The 25,372-nt window shown below is 38.2% G+C and overlaps 1 protein-coding gene across 2 annotated transcripts; it reads left to right on the forward strand.

The window, feature by feature from the left end:
* The first annotated feature begins 3,204 nt into the window (after nt 1-3,204).
* On the forward strand, nt 3,205-24,809 carry triqk (triple QxxK/R motif containing). Of its 2 annotated transcripts, XM_062436458.1 has the most exons (5): nt 3,205-3,351; nt 5,871-5,945; nt 14,259-14,297; nt 15,400-15,485; nt 22,616-24,809. In XM_062436458.1, exons 2-5 carry the CDS (start codon nt 5,885-5,887, stop codon nt 22,721-22,723), a joined length of 294 nt encoding a protein of 97 aa, XP_062292442.1. In that variant the 5' UTR covers nt 3,205-3,351; nt 5,871-5,884; the 3' UTR covers nt 22,724-24,809. The 2 variants fall into 2 exon arrangements, with proteins under 2 accessions (XP_062292442.1, XP_062292443.1); XM_062436459.1 differs by lacking the exon at nt 14,259-14,297.
* Nucleotides 24,810-25,372: the final 563 nt, after the last annotated feature.

Consider the following 25,372-nt stretch of genomic DNA (forward strand, 5'->3'; position numbering starts at 1 on the left):
ATACTCCGATACAGGATAATGACTGGAGTGAAACGGGACTAAATCCATTGTATGATAACTTATCTCACCAGGTCTGTTGGAGGTTTTTTTCATATATAAGACCTTGCGTTTCATAAAACCCAAATTCATTTCACTCTGTATCTGTGCTGATACAGTTTCCCCGTCAATGAGAGGGAACTCTGGGGTTGGGAGATAGAGAGGGAGAGAGAATTCACACTGCAGGCATAGCGGGGAAACCAAGATAAGAATATTAAAAAGGAGAGAGAATTGTGTCTTCTCCTCCAAACCAATAAAATGACTGAGGGTGGAAATGAAAAGGTAACACGCAACTTCAAACTCTAAGAATTCATATGACAGAATTTAGACGGTAGTGTATGTTTCTGTGTATCTATGTGTGTGCATATGTGCTCGCTAGAACAGCGACAGATATGTGAACACAATTATGGAATTATTATTATTATGGAATTGTAAACCTGTTGTATGGGATGCTATTTCAGTTCAATTATGCATTATCCTTTGATAGTATATGTTTGGATGAAAAAAACAACAACTAGAGTTCAGGCACTACATCAGAGACTTATGACATGTTCCATCATGTTACACTTAAGTTAGCCTAAAGCCCCCGATACACTGCAGTTTTGGAACAGAAGTTGAAAAAAGTATTTGGACATTAATCCAAAATGACCAAAAACAGCCTGTGTAAAAATGCTGCCAGTGTCACAAATTTAGGATCCAATTCTCACATTGTGACTTCAGCTATGACCAACATTTAAATACCAACTCAAACACAATTTTTTATAATTTTTGAATAAAGTTTAAAAAGGAACAGATCGATGATGAGTTGATGACGTGGCTGCTTGCCTTTATATTTTCCATGTTGTAATGCTACAGTTCAGTTGGAATTCATATATAATACCTCAAAACTGATATTGTACAGTTTGACAGAGATTGTCAACAAAATTGTATTAGACCATGTGATGTACAGTGAACATATAAGATTGCTATTGTCACACAGTGTGCTAAACCCATTTGAAAACATGTCTATTATCTAGCATCTTAAAAGGTGGATTAATGTCCAAATTCACATGAATGCATTTTGATGACTGATGATCAGTACCTTGCTTTTGAAAAAAAAAAAAAAAAGTAAGACAAAAATGCAGAAAGACAATCGTGCTGTTTACAACTGACACTCAGTTAGAAAATTAATCAATCCCCCTGATGATGACTGCAAATTGCCCAAGATTATGTTGACACGTCTTCATTGCTGCACGTAGGAGGAGGCAATGGCAGCAGAGCTGCCATTTAGCCTGCCAATGGCCCCAGGGGATTCTTCTTCTGTAGCATTCTTTTTAATGTCTGGCAATTAAAGGCTGTCTAACTGCCTGAGAGGAGAGATGGAGAGAGACAGAGGAGTAGAGAGAGAGAGAGTGACTGAGTGTAAAAGAGTGAGGTTCAAAGAGAGAGAGAGAGAGAGAGAGAGAGAGAGAGAGAGAGAGAGAGAGAGAGAGAGAGAGAGAGAGAGAGAGAGAGAGAGGGAGGGAAGAGAGAGACAGAAAAGAAATGAGAGAAAAACAGAAAGACAGGCACACACACAAACAGATCTCAAAAACTAAATGATCATTTTCAGAAAACTGCCAAGGCTTAACTCTGTTGTATACTGTCTCTGTGGAGACAATCGTTGGTGATTTTTTAAATTCACACTAACGTGGCCTGGGGAAAATCCTCTCATCTCTAAAGTGTTATCTATACATTTCAGTGATGTGCACAGTCCACACACTACAACTTAATCAGGCAAATCAATCCTGCTTAGTTTTCATTCACATTAGCTGTTGATACTAATGCTTTCCATATCTATCAATGTGACAGGCACAGCACGTTAGTTTGTTTCATTCAATGGGAGAAATTAATCACACACATTTAGTATAACAAGAGAACATTTGAGCTCTGCATTAACTACACTCATGCTGCTTTTGATGGCCATATTAGTACAACATTTTCAGGCTTCTTATTGGAACTATTTGTTAACTGTTATAACTTAGCTGTCATGGCAGCTTTAGCAGCTTTGGGGCTTATAGCACATACATGTATGTAAATTGATATAGTATGCAATTATAGTGTGTAATGGTTACAGTATACCTTAAGTATACTTTCATGTAATTTCTGTGTCACACTTATAAAAGACTATTGTGTGAATATGTAGCAGAGTTTCATTTCTCCTTGGCAATTTCTGTGAAAAGAAATGTTATCATTGACAAATGTCATTCAAATACTTGTTCTTTCATCTAGGGGCAGTGTTAAAGTCCTCACTATCAATGACAGCTTCTTCTAAAGTAAACCATAATACAGGCACATTTTAGGCAGATTACATAGTTACTGCTGTGCTGCATGCAAATGGCGTGCCCATGGGAGAGCAGAAAATAATTTTAAACTTCAATAAGTTACAAGCGGTGGCAAGTCTACCCATAATCTGCACGAAGCCCCAGGCAGCAATGAGGCTGGATGCAATTAGGGGGGAAATAAAATTCTACACAGTAAGAAAAAGAAAAAAATGTAAAAAGACTGATGAAAGAGAAGTGAACACCGTGGAGTGAGATTTCCTCGTCTTTGATGAGGTCGGCTGTTGCTTTCTTTAATTGTCACAGCACAATGTTACAGTTTCCAGCAAGGATAACTGCGACACTTTTTTGTAATCTGACAAGCAAAGAATGATTTAAGGCCAACATGTCAAACTAATATGGCATTTTAATTAATAGAACATTACATCTTTGTCACTTGAAATAGCACATTTACATTTTAGGACGATGCCAGGATGCATCTTTGTGTGTGACACTCAGGTGCGCACAAGGTCTTTCTATTGTGGTGGTCTGTCTTTAATGTTGTACTTTGGTTAGGCTGAATACACCAGATTGCATCATTGTTTTACCTAATTATTTAATAATGACTTGATTTGCAATGTTAGGAACAACCAGTGTAGCTGCTTTGGTTACAAATTCGATACATCCCACAGTCTTGAGATGCATGGAGGTTTGGGTATTTTGGGATGAATGGGAGTGTGTCTACACATCACGCGCTTTTTAAATGTGTTTTGACTGAGCGTCCCGCCTCGCCCCGCCCTGCGCTCTTGCTATTGGTCGACTTCACAAATACTGGTGTCTGATTGGAGGAAATCACTTCCTCACACCAATGTTGACGTGTAACCAGGAACTATCAGTGGGAGAAGCGGTGTGTTGGCATTCTGGAGAAATTTAGAGCAAAGTACAATAAAACGGTCCTGTAGTCCTGTCACCAGGCGTCTCATAATGCAGAAACACCACAACTAAGCGACTTATTCTCCCGAGAAACAAGAGCAGAGTAAGTACTTTCGTGAATGCAATGAATGAAGTCTGCAGTCAATGTAGTAACGTCTCCACTGGAATGCTTTCTCTTGTATAAATAAATATCCACCTACTCTGAAGTATTACCAGGGGCGTTAAAAATGACAATACGACAACTGTAAATTACAATACAATTCCTGCACGCACTAAACTGTCGCCATGTGTCTACTACAAAAGAGCGAAGTCCTGCAAATGCATGCACAACTAACTTAGTTATTATCAAGCAATATTAGTTGTACCTAAAACTTAGAAAACTTAAACCGCAGAGCGTAGTAGGTCTGTTTCAACAGATAGAAAGCTATACTTCCATTATCCAGAGACCACAATGCCCCCAAATATCAAGCTATGTTATGTACTTTGCATTTACCTACACCTTTTTGGGTACACTTGGCTAAAGCTGGTGCCGTCTAATACAACAGACCTGCAGTAACCAGAATAATAGAACATATTGGAAACACATCTCATTATAACACGGTGTAATTCAACAGCACAAACTACAAACTACAGCCTCCAAAATAACCACAAAGTTGAATCAACAACTCTAAAATGTTTCAGCAAAATTTTCAAAAACATTGCAGGACTGTTGCATTAAACTACATTACTTTTAGCGAAATATACCTAATAAACTGACACCTGATTTGACTGTATTGTCACTTTGCATTAATCCATGATCATGTCTGGATTCAAGTCTTAAGGAAACTGTATGCCACATACTTTGTTCTTGTTCTTTCAAGGCAGTTTTATAAAGGTTGACATAATACCTACAGTATTTCCTGGAAAAATGTAGTTGTGTTGTCACGTGCAAATTCATTTGTGAGTCAGTACACTTTACTCAAGGGCAAACATTTACTCTTAGATTAAATGGGATAGCACATTGTTTACTGTACTGGGGATACAACCCAGACATTTAAGTCATTATGAAATAAAATGCTAGACTTACTTTTTAGATATAGTTTTATTAACAATTAGGTTGAGATTGTGCTAAATATTGTTAATGACCAAAATGTAGTATCAGCTTTATCATCTATGTATCTAAGGTGTAAAAGTATGTGTCTTGTACCCTTCTGTTTCAAATGCAAAATATACTTAACACATCTGTAGCAACTTTGACAATGGGTGATAACAGAGTCTACAAATGTGTTTATTGTGCAATTTAGATAGTGCTGCACAGTACGACACAGCAACAATGCAGAGAGCCCACTGTGTCCCACTGTAAACATTACATTTGGACAATTTCCTTGTCTCCTTTTGTCTTCCTCTCACTTCCTTTAATTTGCTGACTCTGGTTTCCAACTGCTGGAGAACAATAGCTGTGCATACATCCTCCTTCTCTGCTGGCACTAACAGTGTTTGAAATGTAGCTGAAAACAGTGTTTTTAGTGCTAGGTAAAATCCAGGTCTCCTAAGGCAGCGGTCTCCCATGAGAAGGTATCAGTCAGCACAGGCAGCCAGCCACGCTCCTTGAGCATGCTAATTCAGTCTCTTTCCTCTATTCCCCGGCTGCACCTCCAGAGTTTCCTCCACTCCTGTTCTTCTTGGATGCACATATATACTTTTTTTCTTCTCATATTTCTCTGTTCTCCCCTGTGCACAAATGTGTACACGTTTATCTTTCTGTCACAGTTAAACATGGTCTCTTTTCATGATAATCAATTGTCATTAGCTGAGCAGGACTTGGTGGATATTGAACATTATTTATCTAATCATGCACAAATCTCTCAGACAGAACAGGTCAAAGGGATTCCAGTAGACAGCACAGGCCTGCCGTCGTCTCATATTTGCTTTTTCCACTATTTTAAACAAAAGGCTACAATATTGATTGATGCAGTGTGTTGTGAGGAAGCCTGTCTGGAATTTAGAGCAGAGAGCTCACTGAGAAACAAATGTGTTTTGGGTGAATGCAAGAAAAACACAGATTTTTTTGTACTTTGTAAAGCAAAATATTGTTTAGGTGTGGTTATTCCTGTTGACTGTGCTGTACATGCGGTTTATGCACTCGTGTTGTGTAAATGCACCCACAGACTGACATCTATTCTATTACACAAGCTTAGTTACACGTGGAGATTGCAGATACATTTAAAAAAATATATATATTTCTAGCTCTTTCTCTTTATATCTTCCCTGTGAGCTGTCAGGGTAATCAAGGAGAGCTCATGGTGTGAAGGGAAATGGTGTTAGACTAAATGAGATGGATAGGAAGTGCACATACTGTGAACGTAACACACATGGAAGGTGGTGTGAATTAATTTAATTATGACTAGCAGATGTATGTGAAAGATAAATCATCTGCCTGATCAAAACTGACTACTCTTCTCTATATATGATTGTGTATTAACTTCAATCCTTCCCACAGATTTCACAAGTTATCTCAGGCTACAGTAACAGGAATGGAGCTATATCCGTATTTGATTAAACTAAATGATCAGTTGTAACATTGAGACCCAGCTGTGAAATTCGCACATTCACAAGGTTGTTTTTCTATTCGTTTCTTGTCAGGCTGAGGAAGGAGAATGGGGAAGAAGGATGCCGGCGCGACCAAATTACCGGTTGATCAGTACAGAAAACAGATTGGTAAGTCTTTCTTTATCCTATGGTTAATCGATTTGTGAGCAACAGAAAAGTATTCAACTGTAATTTAAAGTGTTAAATCAAGCAATAGCTAGTTTGTGTCATAATATAGCATAAATCGTCAGGACTCAAGCAATTTAGCCATTAATTTAACATTTTGTACACAGATAAATAAAAAACAGTCACAATATTTTTAAACCGCAATTTCTCACCACTGGATGCCACTAAATCCTATGTGCTGGTTCTTTAATAAATCACAAACAGTACTGTGTTACATTGAGCAATCCTGTGGTGGTTTCACGTATTCCAACAGCTCACCTCTTTTGACAACCCCTATCAATATTAACTATACAAGAATAAGCATAACATCTTTGCATAGTCCTGGAAGCTTTTACAATTCATATTGGCTTGAAATTAAACTTCTGAGCAGAGGACAGAGATAGTGATTTAACCTGATCGCCACACTACAAGTCCCGACCTCACATCCTGCACAATGTTATTGGCTGGGGATTACACACCCACTGCCCAAAGGTTGACACCCAAAAGCGTCTCGAACACAGCAAAATGATAAGAAAATACAAAATACAGGCAGAGGGCAGAGGGATAAATACACACCTCTAAAGGGTCATAAATTATGATTGACGGGCATTACTATGATGAGTCTTTTATTAGTCTGTACATTGTTTTTTTTAATGAAAATCCTGAGTAGTATACCTTAAAGCAGACTGGATTACAACTCATGTACTGTACAAGTAGTGGATTTAATTACACTTCAATACAACCAAGCAGCATCTGAGGTAACATCACTGATAAAAAGTGAATTCCATGCTTTAAAAAAAAAGCCCCTTTGTTATCATGTCAGAAGCTGTCAAAGTTTAATGCCAATCTAATCCTGCGGTACTTTGTTTCTTCTTACATCTCAAAGGCCTAACTAAGGCAATATGTTTGGTATCAATCATAAGTTTGGTTGCCGTTAGCATGCCAGCTGTGGTTGCTTGAAGATCACAGCTCATCATGTGTTTTTTCTTTATTGTTTTATTCTTGTGGAACAAAACCAAAAGGTCCCCATCGGTGAAGCTGGATATTTGTGAGCAGCTATTACTGATGCAAATGCAAAAGGAAGTTATTTTTTCCCCATAGCCTTAGAAACAAAAGGTGCCCCCTTTCTCCAAGGAAGAACATTTTTGCACCAAATTGTGTGAGATGTTTCGTAAAGCTATTTTTGATTTTATGGTTTTGATCAATGAATACCCTCATCAGGAGCCTATACAAGGATTAAAATGGGTCAACAAAGTGGAGAAAATTAGTTCCGTAATAGATGAATAGATATAGTTGAGCTGAAGAAAGTGACACATTACAGAAGATGAAAATTATAAAACAATCAGGACACCATGGGACACTGTCATAATAACAATATACAGTATCTTTCATGACCCTATAAATCCTTTGTCCCTGGAAAGTCCAACAAATTAGTTTGTGTGCAGAAGGTGCACTGTCACTCTCGAATGGAAGATGTGCTGCTTTTTCTTGAATTGGATCTAAGTCTCAGTTGATTGGAAACAGCTTGAGGGAAAACCCCTTCTTCCAGAAAACCAACCACACGTTGTGGGCCCTAAATCTGATTAATTTCTCTATTTGCGCATGTATGCCTTGGTTGGTATTACATTTCATTTCATGTAACAAATTATGTGTTTGATTCTTATTATTATACTTGATGCATTTTATTTGAGATTGTTTAGAATGTAATATTTTAGCATAATATTGCCATATTATTTCATGTGTATTTACCCAAATCCTCTTCATTAAGAAATAGACTTTGTTACAACACACGCATATCAAGCTTGTCATTATTTATACGTCAAATACTGGTGGGGAAATCTGGAGCAAAATCACCCTCAGCATTGTTCTACTGGCTTACAGTAACTGTTAACTTAAGGGTATCTCAAATTACACAATGCACTGCATATTAAAACAACATAATATGTAATATCAGTGCAATTAGAAAATATAAGATGAAGATCATTTAGTTTGTTCACTGTATAGAAACAGAAAACGTTCAAAAAGTGTGTGAAACAGGCTTTAGAAAAATATGTACTTCATTTAAACCTGTTTATGTGTAAGAAAATAGCAGATACCATGGAACACAGTACTGCTAATTGTAATCCACATTTTCATGCTTTAGGATTGGTTGCGTCATATAGAATTGAGCTTATCCGGGCCAGTGTAGACTACCTGTTCAGCTGTGAGTCAGGTTTTTCAACTCTGGAAAGTGAGAACATTTTATCAGTCATGACACAGTTATCAATGCAACTGCAACACAAGAAGAGAATATTCAGAGGAAGCTGGGGCACAACAAGTTCAGGAATGAGGCTGAATATATACAGTATATACAGTATATCATATATATATATCGTCATATCGCACATCCCTAGTCCTAACTCAAGAAGAGGTGACACTACCCAATAATGACTGAGCCTTTTTCATTAACATGTCTTTGGCTTTTGTGTCCAATTTGCAATTTAATGGAACATCACTGGTGACTTCTTTGATCAGTTGTCCACAGTGAGAATTAAACAGGAGGATTCTGATGCCCTACTAGCTATCATAAATAACCATCACGAGATGGTTTTGGAAGCCCTGAAGTGTTTTTTTTTTAGGTTTTTTTTTTACCAGAGATAAAATTAAAAAAATTAAAAACTTGAAGAGATGACTGGTACCTTTCTTCACCGTTCTTGTGAAAGAAAGCACAGATTATCCCAGGTTTAATATTTCCTGTGGGTTAGCATGACTCACAGGATGGTCTATCTACATAGATGATTTCTGTTGGTGCATGTTTTATTTTTTTGCACCATTTTGTTGTTCCACTTTTTAAAAGGAAAAAGGGATGTCATGACAGCAATACCAATTTATCTTTCTCAGGGAATTAATAGCATGTAGAGACATTTCTTTGTCTTGTTGACACTACCAGGCTATTAGGGCTTGAGATCTCAGAAAACAGCACAACAGTTGCATGTGTATTCATATTGGGACAGAAGAAAAAAATGAATTAGCCTGAAGATATCCCTTAACTGTCAGCCATTGTGTAAAACCCAGCAGGTTCAACAAATGAGAGACAGACATAACATGACAAGCCACTTCTCCTTCTGTCACATCCCCTACCAGTGATGCCGGAAATCTTTTTTTCCCCCTTTTTCCCCTTACTACGTAGTGTTTTCGTCTTCCCTCCCGATCCTCTTCTATCTCATTAATTCAAAAAATATGTAACACAGATGCCATGGACGCTTTGGTCCTTTTTCTACTTCTGCCACCTTCCATACCCTCAATTTCAACATTTTTTTCTTCTTTTTTGAAAAGAATGCCCATCAGGCAATTTCAGTGAACCACTGTTTAACAGCAAAGGTGGAAAACAGAGACAGGGGAAAAATGTCAGAGAGGAAAATTAAGTCTTCAAAGATAGCATGGGGCTGTGTCTTCTGAGAGCAAGAACAGGCCACACATAGTAATTTAAAATCGTAATAGGGTTGCTTATTCATGGCACATCAGCGGAAGTCCAGGCTGGTTGTTGAGCTGTACCATCAACTCTGCTGGAGTGCTTTTGTCATGTCAAATGGACATCAGGGGACCACTGTTGACACTCTTTTTAAATACCATTATTAAACCTGTTATAATTGACTGCATCAAGCTGCCCTCAGGAGAGGTAAAGCTATAGTGTTCTTACATGGAAAATCGTTTCACACTGATAAAGACACCCAATGGCAAATTAGAAATTGTTGACTTAAGAAGTAATAATGATAATGTATATATATATATATATATTTATATATATATCTTTTTTTCTTTTTTTAAATACGTAGATGTAGATATGTATATGCTCACTGCTGCCACCTTAGATTTGACCTCCCTTTTCCTCCCCTGACATGACGCAAAGGACAAGGCATAAATATCACCCATGTGTCTGGCATCAGAAATCTCCAGTTCCACTACTATGCATTCTGGCAGATGCCAGCGATCCGCACCATGTGGTCACTGACTATTTGGCCGCCATGCCAGATAGACACAGAAGCAAAGCAAAGCATGGAGAACTGTCAGACACTCTGTCAGTGTGTTGCCCGAATTGTCCCAGGGCTCCTAGAGAGCACTGGACGGTGGGCTGTCTGTCCAAATAACCCCATCACTCTGCATGTGGTGCATAAGCAAGACGGCTATTCCCCATGGACACAAACATACACATACATGCTTAATTCCTCAGGTATGTTACTTTTTCTCTTGACAGACTCCTACACTGGATTGTTGTAATTTTCCACCAAACAATAGTGTACAGTAGCTTTTTGAACATTACAGTATTGTCTTAATTTTATATAAACTGACAAACATTGCAAACACAACCATGTAATAGATGAGTGGAATAACAGCTATAACTTATTTGTTCCTGTGACAACCTTACAGTTAAATTTTTCAAGGCAGCATTAATGCATGTGCATGATATTTATAGATAAGAGATGAGTAGACTTTAGCCCTGAGTGAAAAGATGCAACCCTTTCATTCATTTGAATCGGTGCAGGAGGAGTGCCAACACAGAAGGCTTTAGCAAAACAATGTAGGGTCATTCAGCAAAAAACTCAAACTAGGCTCAACGTTTTCTGCAACACAACATGATGTCATTAGGCAAGGCACTGTGTTTGGTAATCACGTACATGATATTACACATTTCTCTTGTCTTATGAGTATTGTTAATTATGTATCAATGGGGACCAATTGGCGAGCATATCATCCTATAGTACTACTTTGTCTATTTTCTCACATGCATTCAATGCAACGTTGTGAAATAGCCTTTGCCATTGCTGTCATGGTCAGGTTTTGGTAAAGATGTCTCAGAATTTGAGCGTCCACACACAGTTTATTTAAATACTTTATACGTCACAGGAACAAATGAATGACGATTAATACTGTTTTTGACATTTATACATTCTGACAAACTGTGATGCTTTTAGATGTCTACTCCTCTCGTAGCTTCACTTTAATGGCCAATTTGTGTGACACACAAATCATATACCTTTACCCATCCTTCTCTTGAGTGCATAATCACATGTGGCTAATTTTAGCTAATACCTGTCTCATTATGCCTCACAAAACAATAGCTCGAGATAAAAACTCATGTTCCCTCACACCATTTATAGGTGAACACAATGACAGACTAGCCAGGAAGAACCGTGAAACACACATCTAAGGGAATGTACAGTAAATGGTGTTGGGGGCTGGAAAGGACACTTTCACTTTTCTCTTGTCCTCTTGACATGAAATCAGTGATGACTTCAATGGAAGGTGCACTCAGGGAAGCCTCTCAGCAGGCACTCTAGGCCGCCTTACAAGGGCTAATGTTCCTCTGAGATACAGCATTGTCGTTGCTGTACAGAAGGACAGTGATGCCTTTTCAGTGTGGCAAGCAGACGCAGGGAGGGGGATGGCGTGTAGCCCAGCGCAGGTAGATAATTGGTGACAGAAAATGTCTACAGCACTGGTGCAGCAGGGGGATGAGCAATGACAAATAGGTGTGCTCATAAGCCCAATGCAATATCATCAGGACTGTGTGTGTGTGTGTGTGTGTGTGTGTGTGTGTGTGTGTGTGTGTGTGTGTGTGTGTGTGTGTGTGTGTGTGTGTGTGTGTGTGTGTGTGTGTGTGTGTGTGTGTGTGTGTGTGTGTGTGTGTGTGTGTGTGTGTGTGTGTGTGTGTGTGTGTGTGCAGAGCCCCACAAGCAAACCACAGGAGAAAGGTAACGTGGCTTTAAGACAGGACAGGGCTATATTACAAAAATATTACAATACCTTACGTAGCCTGATGTAATCTTTTGGCTGTTCTCCTCCATATGAACTATTCATTCTCCTACTTGGTGTAATTATTCTTATTTTTCTCCAATTAAGTATTGATTCTTACCAGATGGCTATGGTTGTATTGGGTTGTGATGACATTTTTTGCATATAAATGTGATTTCTCCATGTAGACTAACATGAAGAAATGCTACATATGAGGAAAACAGCACAGGTGGATGCTCGTTTAGGTTCTGATATTGTTCTGTCTTTGAGTATCCTTCAGGATTTTACTGCAGTAAAGGGACCTTGTGTACACAGATTTTAATACACAGCTAACAAGCTAATAATTATCCACAAATTGTTTGATTGTGAGCTTGTAGTAAAGTGACACTGGTGCCTGTTACAGGACAGAGATCATGGATTTCCACAATTTTAATGTTTCCTACATAGTTATGTCTGGGTTGTAGGGCTGGGCAATAATCGAAAAATAATTGAAACCGACATTTAGAAACTCTAATCGACTTAATCTTGCTCATGTCAATTAATCGTGGTGTTCACTGTTGCCATGACAGTTAAGGTTGCATATCTTTAAGGAATTTGAAAACTTGTCTCCAGTGATCATTTTAACCCAAACCATGATCTTTTCATAGTTCTAATCAAGTGAGTTTTGTGCCTAAACTAGACATTAAGCCCAGCGTCACACCTTAAAACATAATTATTTTCACTCCCTAAAGACACGAAAATATCACAAAATATCGTGTGAGGGCAGTGTAAAATACAAAACAAAAGAAACTGTGAAAATACCTAATTGTTCATCAAGGGTGGAGATAATCGTTCATTAATCGTAATCAAGGTTAAAGGTTGGCCCAGCCCTACTGGGTTGTTTCCTATAAAATCCTGTATATGAAAAAATATTGTATTGTATATCAAATCCAGTACCAGTTGATGTTGAAAAGAAATGTAGGAGTAGGTTTTACAATTCTATGTTAAGTTTCAACTATTGACTGTTTACCAAACCTGGCAACTGAACAACAATTGTGCAATCAACTTAGCAAGCATAAATCAGCACAGGAGGCCTGTCAAGCTTTGGATTTCTCCAAGGGCCAAAGCTGTGTTCAAGGGGCTCTAATAAGAGTATTACTCTCTGTCTAAAGAATTTAGAGGGTGGTGTCTTCTTTCTAAAATCATAAGTGTAAGGAATGGATAAAACTCTGTGATCTATTGTTATTAGCAAAGGCTAGGGGCATGTCATTAACTTACTTTATCGATCGTGACTTCAGCCAACCAAATCCACAGTTGTTAGCTTGAAATAAGATGCCTACTTGGGTTTGCTTCTGTGACAATTCAAAGGCCCTATGTTTCAAAAATGACTATGAGTTACAGTGGTGATCTGTCACTGTTGTCATTGTAAACTGAATCTGTGTTGTGGCTTAGTGAAGAGTCAGTTCGCTCATCTGCATATTATATGCAAGATAAGATAATTACCACTGTACCATGCATGTTTTTTCTGTTCATTTGTACGCATTTCACAACATATTTAGCTCTCAGTATGGTTTGTTTTTCTTCTTGATTAAAGTAGTGTAATTATCATAAAGTAAGGCTATTTAAAAAGCAGCATTATTAATTTAAAAAGCACTGCGCACTGACTCCAAGCCACAAAAATGTATTCAATGTATCCAAAGTTTCAATCCAAGTCGGATCTGTTTCAGGTTAAAATGTTTATAAATGGTTTCCACACCCGCATACACATACACACCAATAGGCTGACATGATTAACCATCCAACATACAAAGTGTGGGAAACATGTCAAAGCAACTAACATTTGAGTCTACACCTCAAAGAGTAGAAGTAAGAATTTAATACAGTAAAATATCTCTCATCAAAAAATGCAGTTATAAGCTAGAAAAAGGGAGAGTTTAAAATTTGCCTTTGAAATGCTTTAAACACATATGCATAGCATTGTACTGTTAACATACACAACCATTCATGTGTCACTGTCAACAAAATGAAGATTAAACAACCAGCTATGCCTTCATAAATCTCAATTTGAATATATAGAAATTTTATTTATTTATTCTTGATTCATTGTTTTTCTTCTTGGCCAAAGGGAATGGCAGTATATTATGCTACTTGTAGTCTTACATTATCACAACTATCCATTCACAGCCTTAAAGCCCTACACCATTTTTTTATGAATGGTGAACAACCTGAGGTGCCTCCAATCAAATTTCCCCCTCTCCACTTTCTGACAAGTGAAGGAGACATTCAGTGAATTCCCACTAGCTCACTCTCTGCTCCTGGCAACATGCTCCCCATTTCTATTAGCCCTCCACCAAGTCAGAGAGAGGTGGAGGAGGAATCCAGGACCAGGAGGGATGGGGGAAGATTGAAATTGAGTGCAACGTCGACGAAAAGTATGAAAAAGCGAAAATGCGTATGGGTTGAGACAGAGCAGTTGCTTAGTGCGAGGCTAATGGTCATCTTCTCTCTCCTCCATGGCCCCAGAAGAAAAGAACCACTGCTCCCCAAGCGACATGATACTCAGTGGTATGCAGCTCTGTTTGTTTTTAGTCACAACACACATACACCTCTTTATCATTCATTTCTCACAAGCTCATTCTCACTCTTTTCTGTTCCACACCCTTTCCAGATGGATATGGACCAGTCCTTCCCCCTTGTTCCCTCTTTCAATGTAAATGAGGCTTAATTGGCTCAGAGTAAAAACTCCTACTGGCCCCTCCATGTTAAATCACCAACTAAGAAAACCTCAAAGCTGACCCGAGGGCTTGGTCTCTTTTTTACACACATATTTCTTTATTGCACTCTATGTCTCTTCTTATGAGGACTGTCCATTGATTCCCACAAATCATGACTTTAACATTATCTATCAAACATTCATGGTTAACATCAACCTAACCTTAACTTAATTGTAATTCAAAAATTGAACCCTGAGCTAGATTACCTAAATAAACCCTTTAGGGACTTGCTAATATTTCCATAATTGGAGCATACAAATTAGTTCTCACAAATATAGTAGTACCAGACACACACACACACACACACACACACACACACACACACACACACACACACACACACACACACACACACACACACACACACACACACACACACACACACACACACACACACACACACACACACTGCTTAGCAAGCTGTTGCCTTTCCACCCTATTGTTACCAAAGTTCCTTTTCCTGCAGTGTGTTGTTTCTAATTAGACCAAGACAGCCGGCCCTGCCTCATGTGAAACACACACAGTCACACACATGTTTTGCCAGGTGGCCAGCTCACCGACAAGAATCACCCTTGAGAGCTGAGCTCATGGGAAGTCAACCGAGCACAGGTGAATGGGTGTGCAGCTTAGGCCAGCGCTTAGCTTAACATAAAGATAAGAAACAGCTAATCAGTCTCTGTCTAAAGATAAAAAGAATCTGTCTGAAAGCAACTCATCAATTAATATTTTATATATTGTTTTGTTTCTTGTTTTCTGGGTGTAAGTAAGACTATAGAGGACTATTTCTTGGCCAGACAAAAGGACTTCCTGAGGTGCCCAAGAAATGGTCCCCCACATTTGAACTATCCCTTTTAATACAGCTACAAAACCTGTTCTTTTTTTCTTTTTTTCAGGTAAGCAAGACTACAAAAAGACAAAGTCAGCCTTAAAGGCCACACGACTGAAAGCTGAGGCAAAGAAGAGTTCCTCTGGATTCAAGGTGAGACCTGGCTCGGACTTTTTTCTCTTTCAGATTACTGAAGTCTGTATCTGCATGTCTCCCACTATTTCTTTCTGCCTGACTGTCTGTCTCGGGCCATCTGCGATTCAGCTTGTCTGTCTGTCTGCCAACCATCTTCTTTCCATTTGTCTGTCTATTTGCCTTCCTATTTGAGAGTATGTCTCACTAGATCACGTTCAATATCCCAGATTCTTGACTGTCATGCTACTTACAACTTACTTGAGAGATTGTAATATATCAACCTGCATTTTGTGATGTGCACTCCCTGCTTGTACTTAGTATTATAAACTGTTTTTGGAGAAATATATAATACTCTGTCTACAAAAAAGAAGACATTATTTACAGGTTTCCTTTTTATATATAACAGAAATAAAACAAGCACAGAAGGAAAACCTAAAATGAAAGAAAAAAAGTGATAAGAGAGTTGGGTAATATGAAAGTGAAAGAAGGGGAGAAAGGTGTGTCTCTCTCCAATACTGTGTCAGACTGCAGTGATTAGGAGCTGTTGTGCAGGCAGAGATGGATGACTTCACGTTTATCACTCTGCCAAATGTGGCTCTTCTGTGTATGCTTTTCCTCATTCAGTCAAACAGTTTTACTATTTCACAGCAAAGCCCACAGCTACTAAAATAGCTTGGAAAATATCAGCTGCCATAGATTTTTAAATCCTCTTTGAAATTGCAGATACCAGCAGATGACATCAGGTCCTCAGAGATTTTTTTGTATAGCTGTTTAAAATCAAAGTCAGTTAATAAACACAAATCAGTCATGTCTAGTGTTATTGTTTGGACATGTTTATTTTGCTTCATAGTATTGAAAATTGGCTCTGTTTACAGTATATCAAAAGCCAAAAGATTTCACTTCCTCATTAAGCTTCAGTTGGCACATAGTACACAGAGATGAACAAATCATAGCGAGAATTAAACACTGGGTGAAATGGTCAGGTTTTAAAATATGCATCTCTTAGACACGCAAGGCCTCATTAAGCACGTCTTTAATCCAATTAGATTAGTCCATATCTTGAAATATTGATATTGCTCATGAATAATTCAGGTTTTTCACGCCCAAGACGAAGGGAATTTTCAGAGGTCGGATTAAAAATACCTCTGGGACGAGTATATTAAACTGACTTAGACCTCTTGGCCCCCGATTTCGATTGAAATTCAGCCCACATGTAATGGATATTTGGTCACGCTTGCTTTCCCGTTGAGTCCTTTTTAACATTATGTAAAGTTGCGATTTTTACACAGCTCTGTGATGACAGTAGAAAGCCCCCACTTTCTGTGTCTGAACCTTTGGTTGACAGCAATGATTTGGCTGTGGATTTTATAGGCATGTTGTACTCTTCTCTTATCTTCTCTTCTCTTCTCTTCTCTTCTCTTCTCTTCTCTTCTCTTCTCTTCTCTTCTCTTCTCTTCTCTTCTCTTCTCTTCTCTTCTCTTCTCTTCTCTTCTCTTCTCTTCTCTTCTCTTCTTTTCTCTTCTCTTCTTTTCTCTTCTCTGCTCCTATCACCATCTCTCCAGTTGAGATGCTCATCTCAGATGCAGCTGGCATCTCAGAAGGGCCAAGCAGACATGCGGGCACAGAGAATCTGGCAGCTGCCAGGGCAGGCTGTCTCGGGGCTGTCCTAGTAGCAGAGCAGTCTGGATAAGTTGGCAGAGAAAAGGGATGGTAGAGACTGAGAAAGTGAGAGAGAGAGGGAGAACTTCTGTTCCCACAACAGTGATCAGTTGTCGGGCTGCACAAAAACATTGACCTGAGACATGTCGTAAACCGACCACCTGTTATGTCTGCACGTACAAACACATACAAGTCACGGTGTGTGTGTACGGTAGCAGCGTATTGTGGCCTGAATGCAGCTCATGTAAACAGTGGATGGAACGGGGTCACAAAACTGGCTTGAAGTCTGCTGTAGTCTCTCCTCAGGTTGCCCACAGAAGTAGAAACGCCTTCAAAGTAGCTCCAGCACACTAGCTTGCAGCACAGGAAACAAGCCTGCTGCCTTGTCTAATTGGCACACTAACTTTGTGATCAGGACTGTTTTCCCTGGGTCTTATTTAAACCACTGAGCCTAGAAAGTTTGGGAAAAGCGCTTATGGAATTGGCAGAGGATAGAGGCTAGAGATAATGACTCTACAGTGCTTCCCCTAGGTTGACTGCTTTGGGGCAACAGGGGAGGGTGTGGTGGTGGTGGTGATGATAGTGGTGGTGGTGGGGGGGGGGGGGGGGGGTCCAAACAGTAGTGCCTGCCCTCCACACAAGTCATGTTGGATCTGTTATCTGTGCTGGCCATTAGGTTTATGAGGCTCATTCACATTTTCAAGTTGGTTAGGAGCGTTGAAATATAGCACATGGGAATTTGTAGGTTTTATGGCCTTTTATGCCATTTAATGTAGTAAGCGGAAACATAATAGTTAATGAGTTGTGATAGTGTTAAGGCTTTTCCAATTCACAGAGATGTTTTTGTACGGTGTAAAGCATGTGGAAAGACATTTAGTTATGTAAAAGCCTTACAGTATTTGTTACATGTTAAATTCTAATGATTATTTCTAGAATTACTTATAAAAAATCACTATAATATATATTTTTTTAGATTATCCTAGTCCTAGGATTAAGACTGTGATAATGACATAGATTTACCCTATTACAAGTCAATTATTGGATAAGTTGATCAATTGAAAATTAACAAATTCATTGATTCATTTTTATTTATTTTAATTTCTTGCCTTTATTTAAATTGAATTTATGTGGCTTGTGTGATAACCAACTGACTACCAAGGTGTACCAATTCATTGATACATTCTTAATTTAAAATCATGCAGCAAGCAAATATACATAACATTCACTTTTTTCATCCTTAAGTATGTGAGAATTGTTATGTTGTTTGATGTGAGTGTAAATTTACTACATTATGAATCAACATTTTAAATGTTGATTAGTTATAGGCCTACAAAAGATTTTAATGAGGATGAGGGTGGAAGTATAAGACGGTAGGGATTGTGTAATATGACCAAAGTCTCATCCTGATATAAGATATTTTATATCCCGATAATGATACATATCACAATATTGTACATTTTCTGTAAATTCACTGAATGAATATTTCCAGTTCTGGTCTACACTCATTACGCTACTTCAATAAAATCTTTGCAACTAAAATTAAAAGAGGAATGTATCTATGTAATCCACACAAAAGAAGGACAGACTTCAAATGATAAAAAATATTACTGTAAAGACTTTGACACAAACAAATTAACGATGGAGCATAATATGAAACAATAGACATTTTACTATCGCTACACGATATATATACTCGTATTGCACGGATATATAAGAGGGGTATGCTGTCAGGGTAGCAGGAAGACACAAGATGTGTTTCAAAGGTAAGAAATTATTTTAGTATCAAGATTGGAGTCACATTTTACAGTAAAACATTTTCATGAAATCTAACCTAATATGTGATATTTGTTGCTATGATTTATACCGAGGAGACATGCTTACCAAACGCAGCCCAAATGCACCAACAGTTGTTTGCAGTTTGTGTCTATCGGTCACCCACATACAGTCACAAACACACAAACACAAAGGCACATACAGACTGCCGTACACATGCACACACACATATACGCACACAAACGAACCCAGGAGGAGAATAAAAGGCGAGCCGGATGAAATGATGTCTGCTGAGCTGTGGCTTGTCGCCAGGGTGACAGGGACCCAGCTCCCAGCGTGCCGAGTGTGCTGCAGCTGCCGCCATAGCTGAGAGAGCCACATGATGAAGATGATGATGTGCTTGGGCCCCCATCCAGGGGTCTCCATCAGAATGTGGGCAGAGAAGCTGTGTGTGTGTGTGTGTGTGTGTGCGTGCGTGTGTGTGTCTAAGTGGGCCCACGTAAATGTGTTTGTGAGACAAGGCAAGAGTCAACACAGTGGGCCGATCTCCTCCAAAACAATGATCTCAATCAAGTACAGGTGCTTTCTACAACTCAAGTGTTTTCACCAAAACCCCTCCAGATTGTTTTCACAGACAAGAGAACCAGCTGTTCTCTTTCTCTCTGAATCCTGAATCCAAGAAGAAAAAAACGAACAAAAAAACAACTGGATTGCATTATCGTGCGTCCTTTTGTTTCAGCGCCGACTACACAAAATACTTACCTGCGTCCGAAGCCAAACACTTTCTTCGCAATGTTGTCGACGGAATTACAAACACTTCTCTTTGTCATGTTTTTCAAAGCATTGCGCAAGAGCTCAAGAAAAAGCAGAAAACAATCAAGCCTTCGTGATTTGATAACAGTTCTCTTTTCTCTGAGGCCTAGGCAAAATAGAAAAGTAAATCAAGCGGAGGGAGCCTGGCGGTTAATATATGAAGCTAAAGTGCATGAAATTTAAAAGTTTTCCAATTAAGCAAGGACTTTAAGCTGTTTGGAAGCTGCCGGGATGTAGATAAATGTGGGTTGAGGCTAATGAAGACCAGTGCTGCTGATGACTAGGCACTACAACATGTACACAGATAGCTGTGGATGCTGTGATGCCTTTTAATTGTCCCTCCACCCCCACCACCCACCCCCAGCCCCTTCGTCAGAGAGCAATTATTATTAGCCCCCCACCACCCCTCGTTTGTGCAGAGCCTTATCTGTCACTTGTTTTCTCTCTCGTTTTCATTGTTAACTTTTTTTTCTCCATTCTCTTTCATTCAGCAGTTTGGCCAGTGGGTTGAATTTGCAGGCCTCTTTGTGTGCGTGCTACGTATAGCAATTACCAAACTGATGTTTTTTTCAAATTGTCATTCAGGGTTTTTTTTGCCTGTATTTTTTTCCTTGTATCACCTCAGCCTGTCACTCGCAAATACAACAGGACATTGCAGACTGATTCAGTTTAACGTGATTCAGGAAGTTTTCTCCCACGAGGTTCTCATAGAATCCAGAAATAGGTGCTCTGTGTGAGTTGCTTCACAGCACACATGATTTTATAGATATCTGCGGAAATTAGAATCATATGTTATGAATAAGTTTGTGTAGGACTAGAATCAAATGTTTTTCTTTGATGACACCTTTGTTGTTGTGGCCCAGTTTGCATGTTAAAACTAATTTCCATGTTCAAATCAAATATTTCTTTTTGAGTAACCCCCAATCAGACTGCACTCTGCACTCTTTTAAAGCTCTCCAAGCTCTCCAGTGTTGATTAGAAAGTTTACTGCTAATGAGTTCTCTTGATAAAGAATAACTGGCATTGTTCAATACTCTGAGTGGCCCTAATGAAACTCCAGCTGATGAAGATTGTAATCGTGTGAGCGTCACATAATGAACGAGCGCCCTAAATTTCCATTTTCAAGTTGAATGCCACTCCTCTGGAAAGCCTCAATTTGTTTGACAATTAACCAATAGAAAATCTAAAAAAAAAGAAAATAGGCCATTTTGTTCAAGTAAGTTTAATTTCTCAACAAGAATGCCAAGAGAACTGTGGAGACTTGACTGCAGATAGAATATTTAATTATAATACTACGCGCCTGGCTCTGAAATGTGATACTGTACAAATAGTATGTTTCTTATTAATCTTTTTTTAACAACAGAAAACTGAAATAAATCAATGATTCATTTTTCAGATGCAGAAGTCGTCACATTTAACTGCAACTAAACTTTACAAACCCCAAACATAGTCTATACCAATTTTTATTGTTTTTGAAAATATGTCCTAAATCTGGCAGTGAAATCTGACATTAGGCCTGGGTTGGATAAGGTGCTGTATTTATGCAGTGTGTCAGGTTTCTCACACCTTAATTTCATCAGGTAACGATTTCCCACAGTGAATCTATCTTGAAGCAGCTAAGAGCATATGCCATTAATGTGCAAATAGCTCCATCAGAGTTATAACACACCTTCTGTGGAGACCTAATTTAAATTTAAAGATCCTGAAACCATTTCCACACAAACGCAGATACATTGCCTTTCATCAACAATAAGATCGTGTTTTTGGGTGCTGAAAGAGAGGCTTTTTGAAAATTTTCTGTAGAGTTGAGATCTGTAAAAACACCAGTTGTGTGTTTTGTGGGCAGACAACAGTGACATGATGATATCAGCTTGTTTACGTTTTTGCAAACATGACTGTCATGTCTTATTCTGTTTCATTTAATTTTGTATGCATGACAATAATATACATGAAAAAGAACATCTTTTATGTAAGGATTTACATAAAAGATGCTGCTGTTAGGGCACGGAAATATATGCATATTATATCGATATCGTGACATGAGACCAGATATCGTCTTAGATTTTGGATATCATAATCGTGATATGTCATGAGTTTTGTTTTTTCCTGGTTTTAAAGGCTGCATTACAGTAAAGTGATGTGATTTTTTAATTTACCAGATTGCTCTAGCTGTTTTATTACTTGCATTCAAAAAAATGACAGCACTATTTGACATCGACCTGTACAACTGCTGAATATTCATCATTAAGGAGTGGCTTTGTGGCTTCCTCTTATTTGGTGTTTGATTTGTTTGGAAGACATACGAAAGTTACGACACTAAATCATGGGAATGAAGTATTAAATTGTGCACTAATTTGTTTTTTCTCCATGACACCTCTTGGGCTCTGTTGACTTGTGAACTTTAAGTAAATAAACTGAAAGAAGTGTGAACGGGATGTTTTCCTATTTACCTGCAATACTCTAGACTGGACTTAATTTTATTTGAAATGTTTGCATCTCTTTGTACCAAAACATGTTTTTGCTTTAGTAGCTGAAGTGGAAGTGTGATGATTGACAGTCCTATTTACATTTGTTCTTGAAGTACATCCACATAACTTAATGTTTTGAACAATATGTTTGTAGTTGTTGTTTTATTTTTCAAAATGAGCTAATAAACAATACATTCCTACTCACACTATTAGGAATGCAACTGTTTTAGATGAAAAGAAAGACAATAGGGACTTATCAAATATAGACACAACACTGATGAATATTACAGATCACTGCAGACAGATTGAAACAAAGTAGAGCTGCACCTCAGTTTAAATACAGATGAGGGATCAGACTAAAATATAATAAACAAGTAGTTCATCAATACAGTGTATATGTACTGCTTCTTTAAATATTTTCTTTATTCCTCTCAGGATGCTTTTCTGGTCATCGCAGCAATCCTGTTCTTTGTGCTCTGTGTGTACGCCTTCTTCTACCTCAACCTGAGCACCGAGATCAACATGGACCTGGACGTGGATTAAAAAGAGGTGGACTGTGGGCAGGACAATTTTCTTCTTTCTGCACTTCATACACAAAGACGAGGATGTAGAATGAATATATACGGTCGCATGACTTTGTCCTAATGGTCTACTTCTTTATGATACCCCAAAGCATGCAGTCACAATTTTCTGTCAGCCTTTTACACTCACAAACAAGTACAGATTCAGGTAATTGTTGAGATTTGCATTGTTTTGCAACTGTAAACATTCAATGCCATTTTTTTCCCTTTCATTTACAAATATTTTTGGGTATTTTATGCCTTTTTATTAGAGAGATTCTGGTGAACAGATGACAGGAAATTAGGAGAGTGAGATAGGGATCAACATGCAAGTTCTGGGCCAGATCCAAACTGTGCATGCTGCAGTTCACAGTCTACGCCTTAGCCCCCAGGCCACCAGGATGCCCTGTTTACTCTTGTTTATTGATATATGACTGTGTAATGTATTGGAAACATATTGACATTTTTTACACTATAATTCAGCATCCATGTATGTATTTTCTAAGTCAAGGACCAACAGTGGAGCTTTAATTCTTTTTCCATGAAAAAGACAGACCTCTTCCTTCATGGCACTCATTAAACATCTGTTGCAAAATATACGTTCAGCAAAGAAAACAAACCTCTTTTTTTACACAAGTCTTCCAAACTACAGTCACGCCCGAGCTCTGTTAATCATATTCTGCGGAGTCACGTCCTGCTGTTTTCTCCACTAATAGAAAAATGTAAATCTTCATGCTGAACCCCTCATCACATTGAGACAAACACTTGCCTCACATTCCAGTGCACAAACCTCTCCTCCCCGGATATCTGGAGATCACAAAGTGTGAGATTAGAATCCACAAAGCTCTCGTCCTGATTGAACATGTGTGCAGAATACAGAACAACATATTCTACCTGCTGCAGATACATGCAGTACAGAGACAGGCATCCACAGGATTAGCATATGATCCTGTTCTTTCATTTGGATGTAAATTACAGAGATGAATGATGACTGAATAGAGGTGAGCCTACATGTTTCTCATAAGGAACATCTTGATGATTTCTGCTCCTCTTCAAACGTCTGTATTGTTGTTCCCTTAAGGATGACATGTTTCTATAGACAGGAATATGAAGGTTTATCAATGCCTCTTTATCCCACTGCTTTTCTCTTTGTGCACTACTCTTAGAAGGTGCGAGGACTGACCTTCGAAATAACCATTACAGCCCAAGTGCTTCCAAGGTTTGAAAGGTTCTTTGTGAGCAAAGCAAAAGCGGAGTCAGAGGCTTTTATTTAGTCTATTTTCATGCAGTTATCAAATAGTTTTCCTTTTTTGCTCTCTGTGCATCTCAACTACTTTTTACCAAAAGCAATACTCTCATCTATAAAGCAGTTGTTTTGGATATGACTTGTTTTTGAATTAGTGCAATGCATAAAAGGCCCATACCAAAATCCACAAGAGGCCTTTTGACTTTCATTCCTAACATGTTTTTTTCCCACTGAGTCTTTTTTTTAAAAACAAGCCTTGCGTCTGTGTTCTGTTGCTGATATGATTCTCGAAACGTGAGACGAATTTTGAGCTTTCAGTTTCTGCTTTTTTCCCTCTTTTCTCCCATGACCTCCTGACCTCTGGTAAAACACTGCATGTCAAAGAAACCATTATGATAAGCGTGCACCCATACCCAGTGGCTTTTATCTGGCCTTGGAATATCTAGACTCCCCTCTTACACCACTGTGAGTTACTCACATGTATAACAATAGAAAGGCTTGCCTAATAGGCCTTCATATGTGACACCTCATCTAAAGGGTCACCATTACCAACTACAAGAGCTCTGACATCATCACAGTGGAAACAATCTGGCAGCCCAAGCTATTTATTCAGGCTCATGTTTGCAGAGCTATTTTTCACAATAGTGTAATAGCACTAACCTTTACACAATGGTGTAATGGTTAGTGTCACATGTTGTAGTATCATTCAATTGATTTGTATATGTAATCATTTTATGCTTTATCATTATGATACCTGATACTGTGTGATATATTGTCATTATGCTGCATTCCTTTACTGTAATTAAACTACTTTCAAAATTAATATTGTGTCTCTCGTGTAAAAAGATTAAAAAAGAATAAAGGACCTTTTTCAGTTAAGTATTTTAGTTAAGTAATTTAAATTAATATTTTGTCATCTTAAGTATGTACCACTATAGCATGTGTCAGCATCTGCACTACATTACAATGGAGGATACATTAAACACAGAACCTAATGGCTGTAACAATGATGAAAAAGGTGTTTATACTTTGCACAAGTAGACACATGTATTAACTGCTCCATGATGCAAACTTATCTTCATGGTCGTAAATATTAAACAATGTAAAGGTTATAATTAAATACAAGAACAGCTGATCAGACTGTATATACTTTAGATAATGCCATTATCATAACTACATGTAATATTTTATATTTTAATGTTTTTATATTCTCGTAACCGCGAGTCTTAAAAGTTAATTAATAAAAAAATCCTAGTGGCGATTTACTTTTATGGGGTAAAGGCTTTCTATTATTCCTCTCAGATTGCTGTAATGCTAAACTATAAATGTTTTGTCAGTAACCGTTTAAGTTGTATTAACCATAGTAACATCTTCACTGGTCTACAT

The sequence above is a fragment of the Scomber scombrus genome, chromosome 16 (assembly GCF_963691925.1).
Source record: "Scomber scombrus chromosome 16, fScoSco1.1, whole genome shotgun sequence".
Taxonomy (NCBI): Eukaryota; Metazoa; Chordata; class Actinopteri; order Scombriformes; family Scombridae; genus Scomber; species Scomber scombrus.

Coding starts and splice junctions, on each gene's coding strand:
- triqk (XM_062436458.1), top strand. CDS start 5,885: ATGGGGAAGAAGGATGCCGGCGCGACCAAATTACCGGTTGATCAGTAC. Junction 5,946..14,258: donor TCAGTACAGAAAACAGATTG/GTAAGTCTTTCT, acceptor TGGCCCCAGAAG/AAAAGAACCACTGCTCCCCA. Junction 15,486..22,615: donor AGAGTTCCTCTGGATTCAAG/GTGAGACCTGGC, acceptor TATTCCTCTCAG/GATGCTTTTCTGGTCATCGC.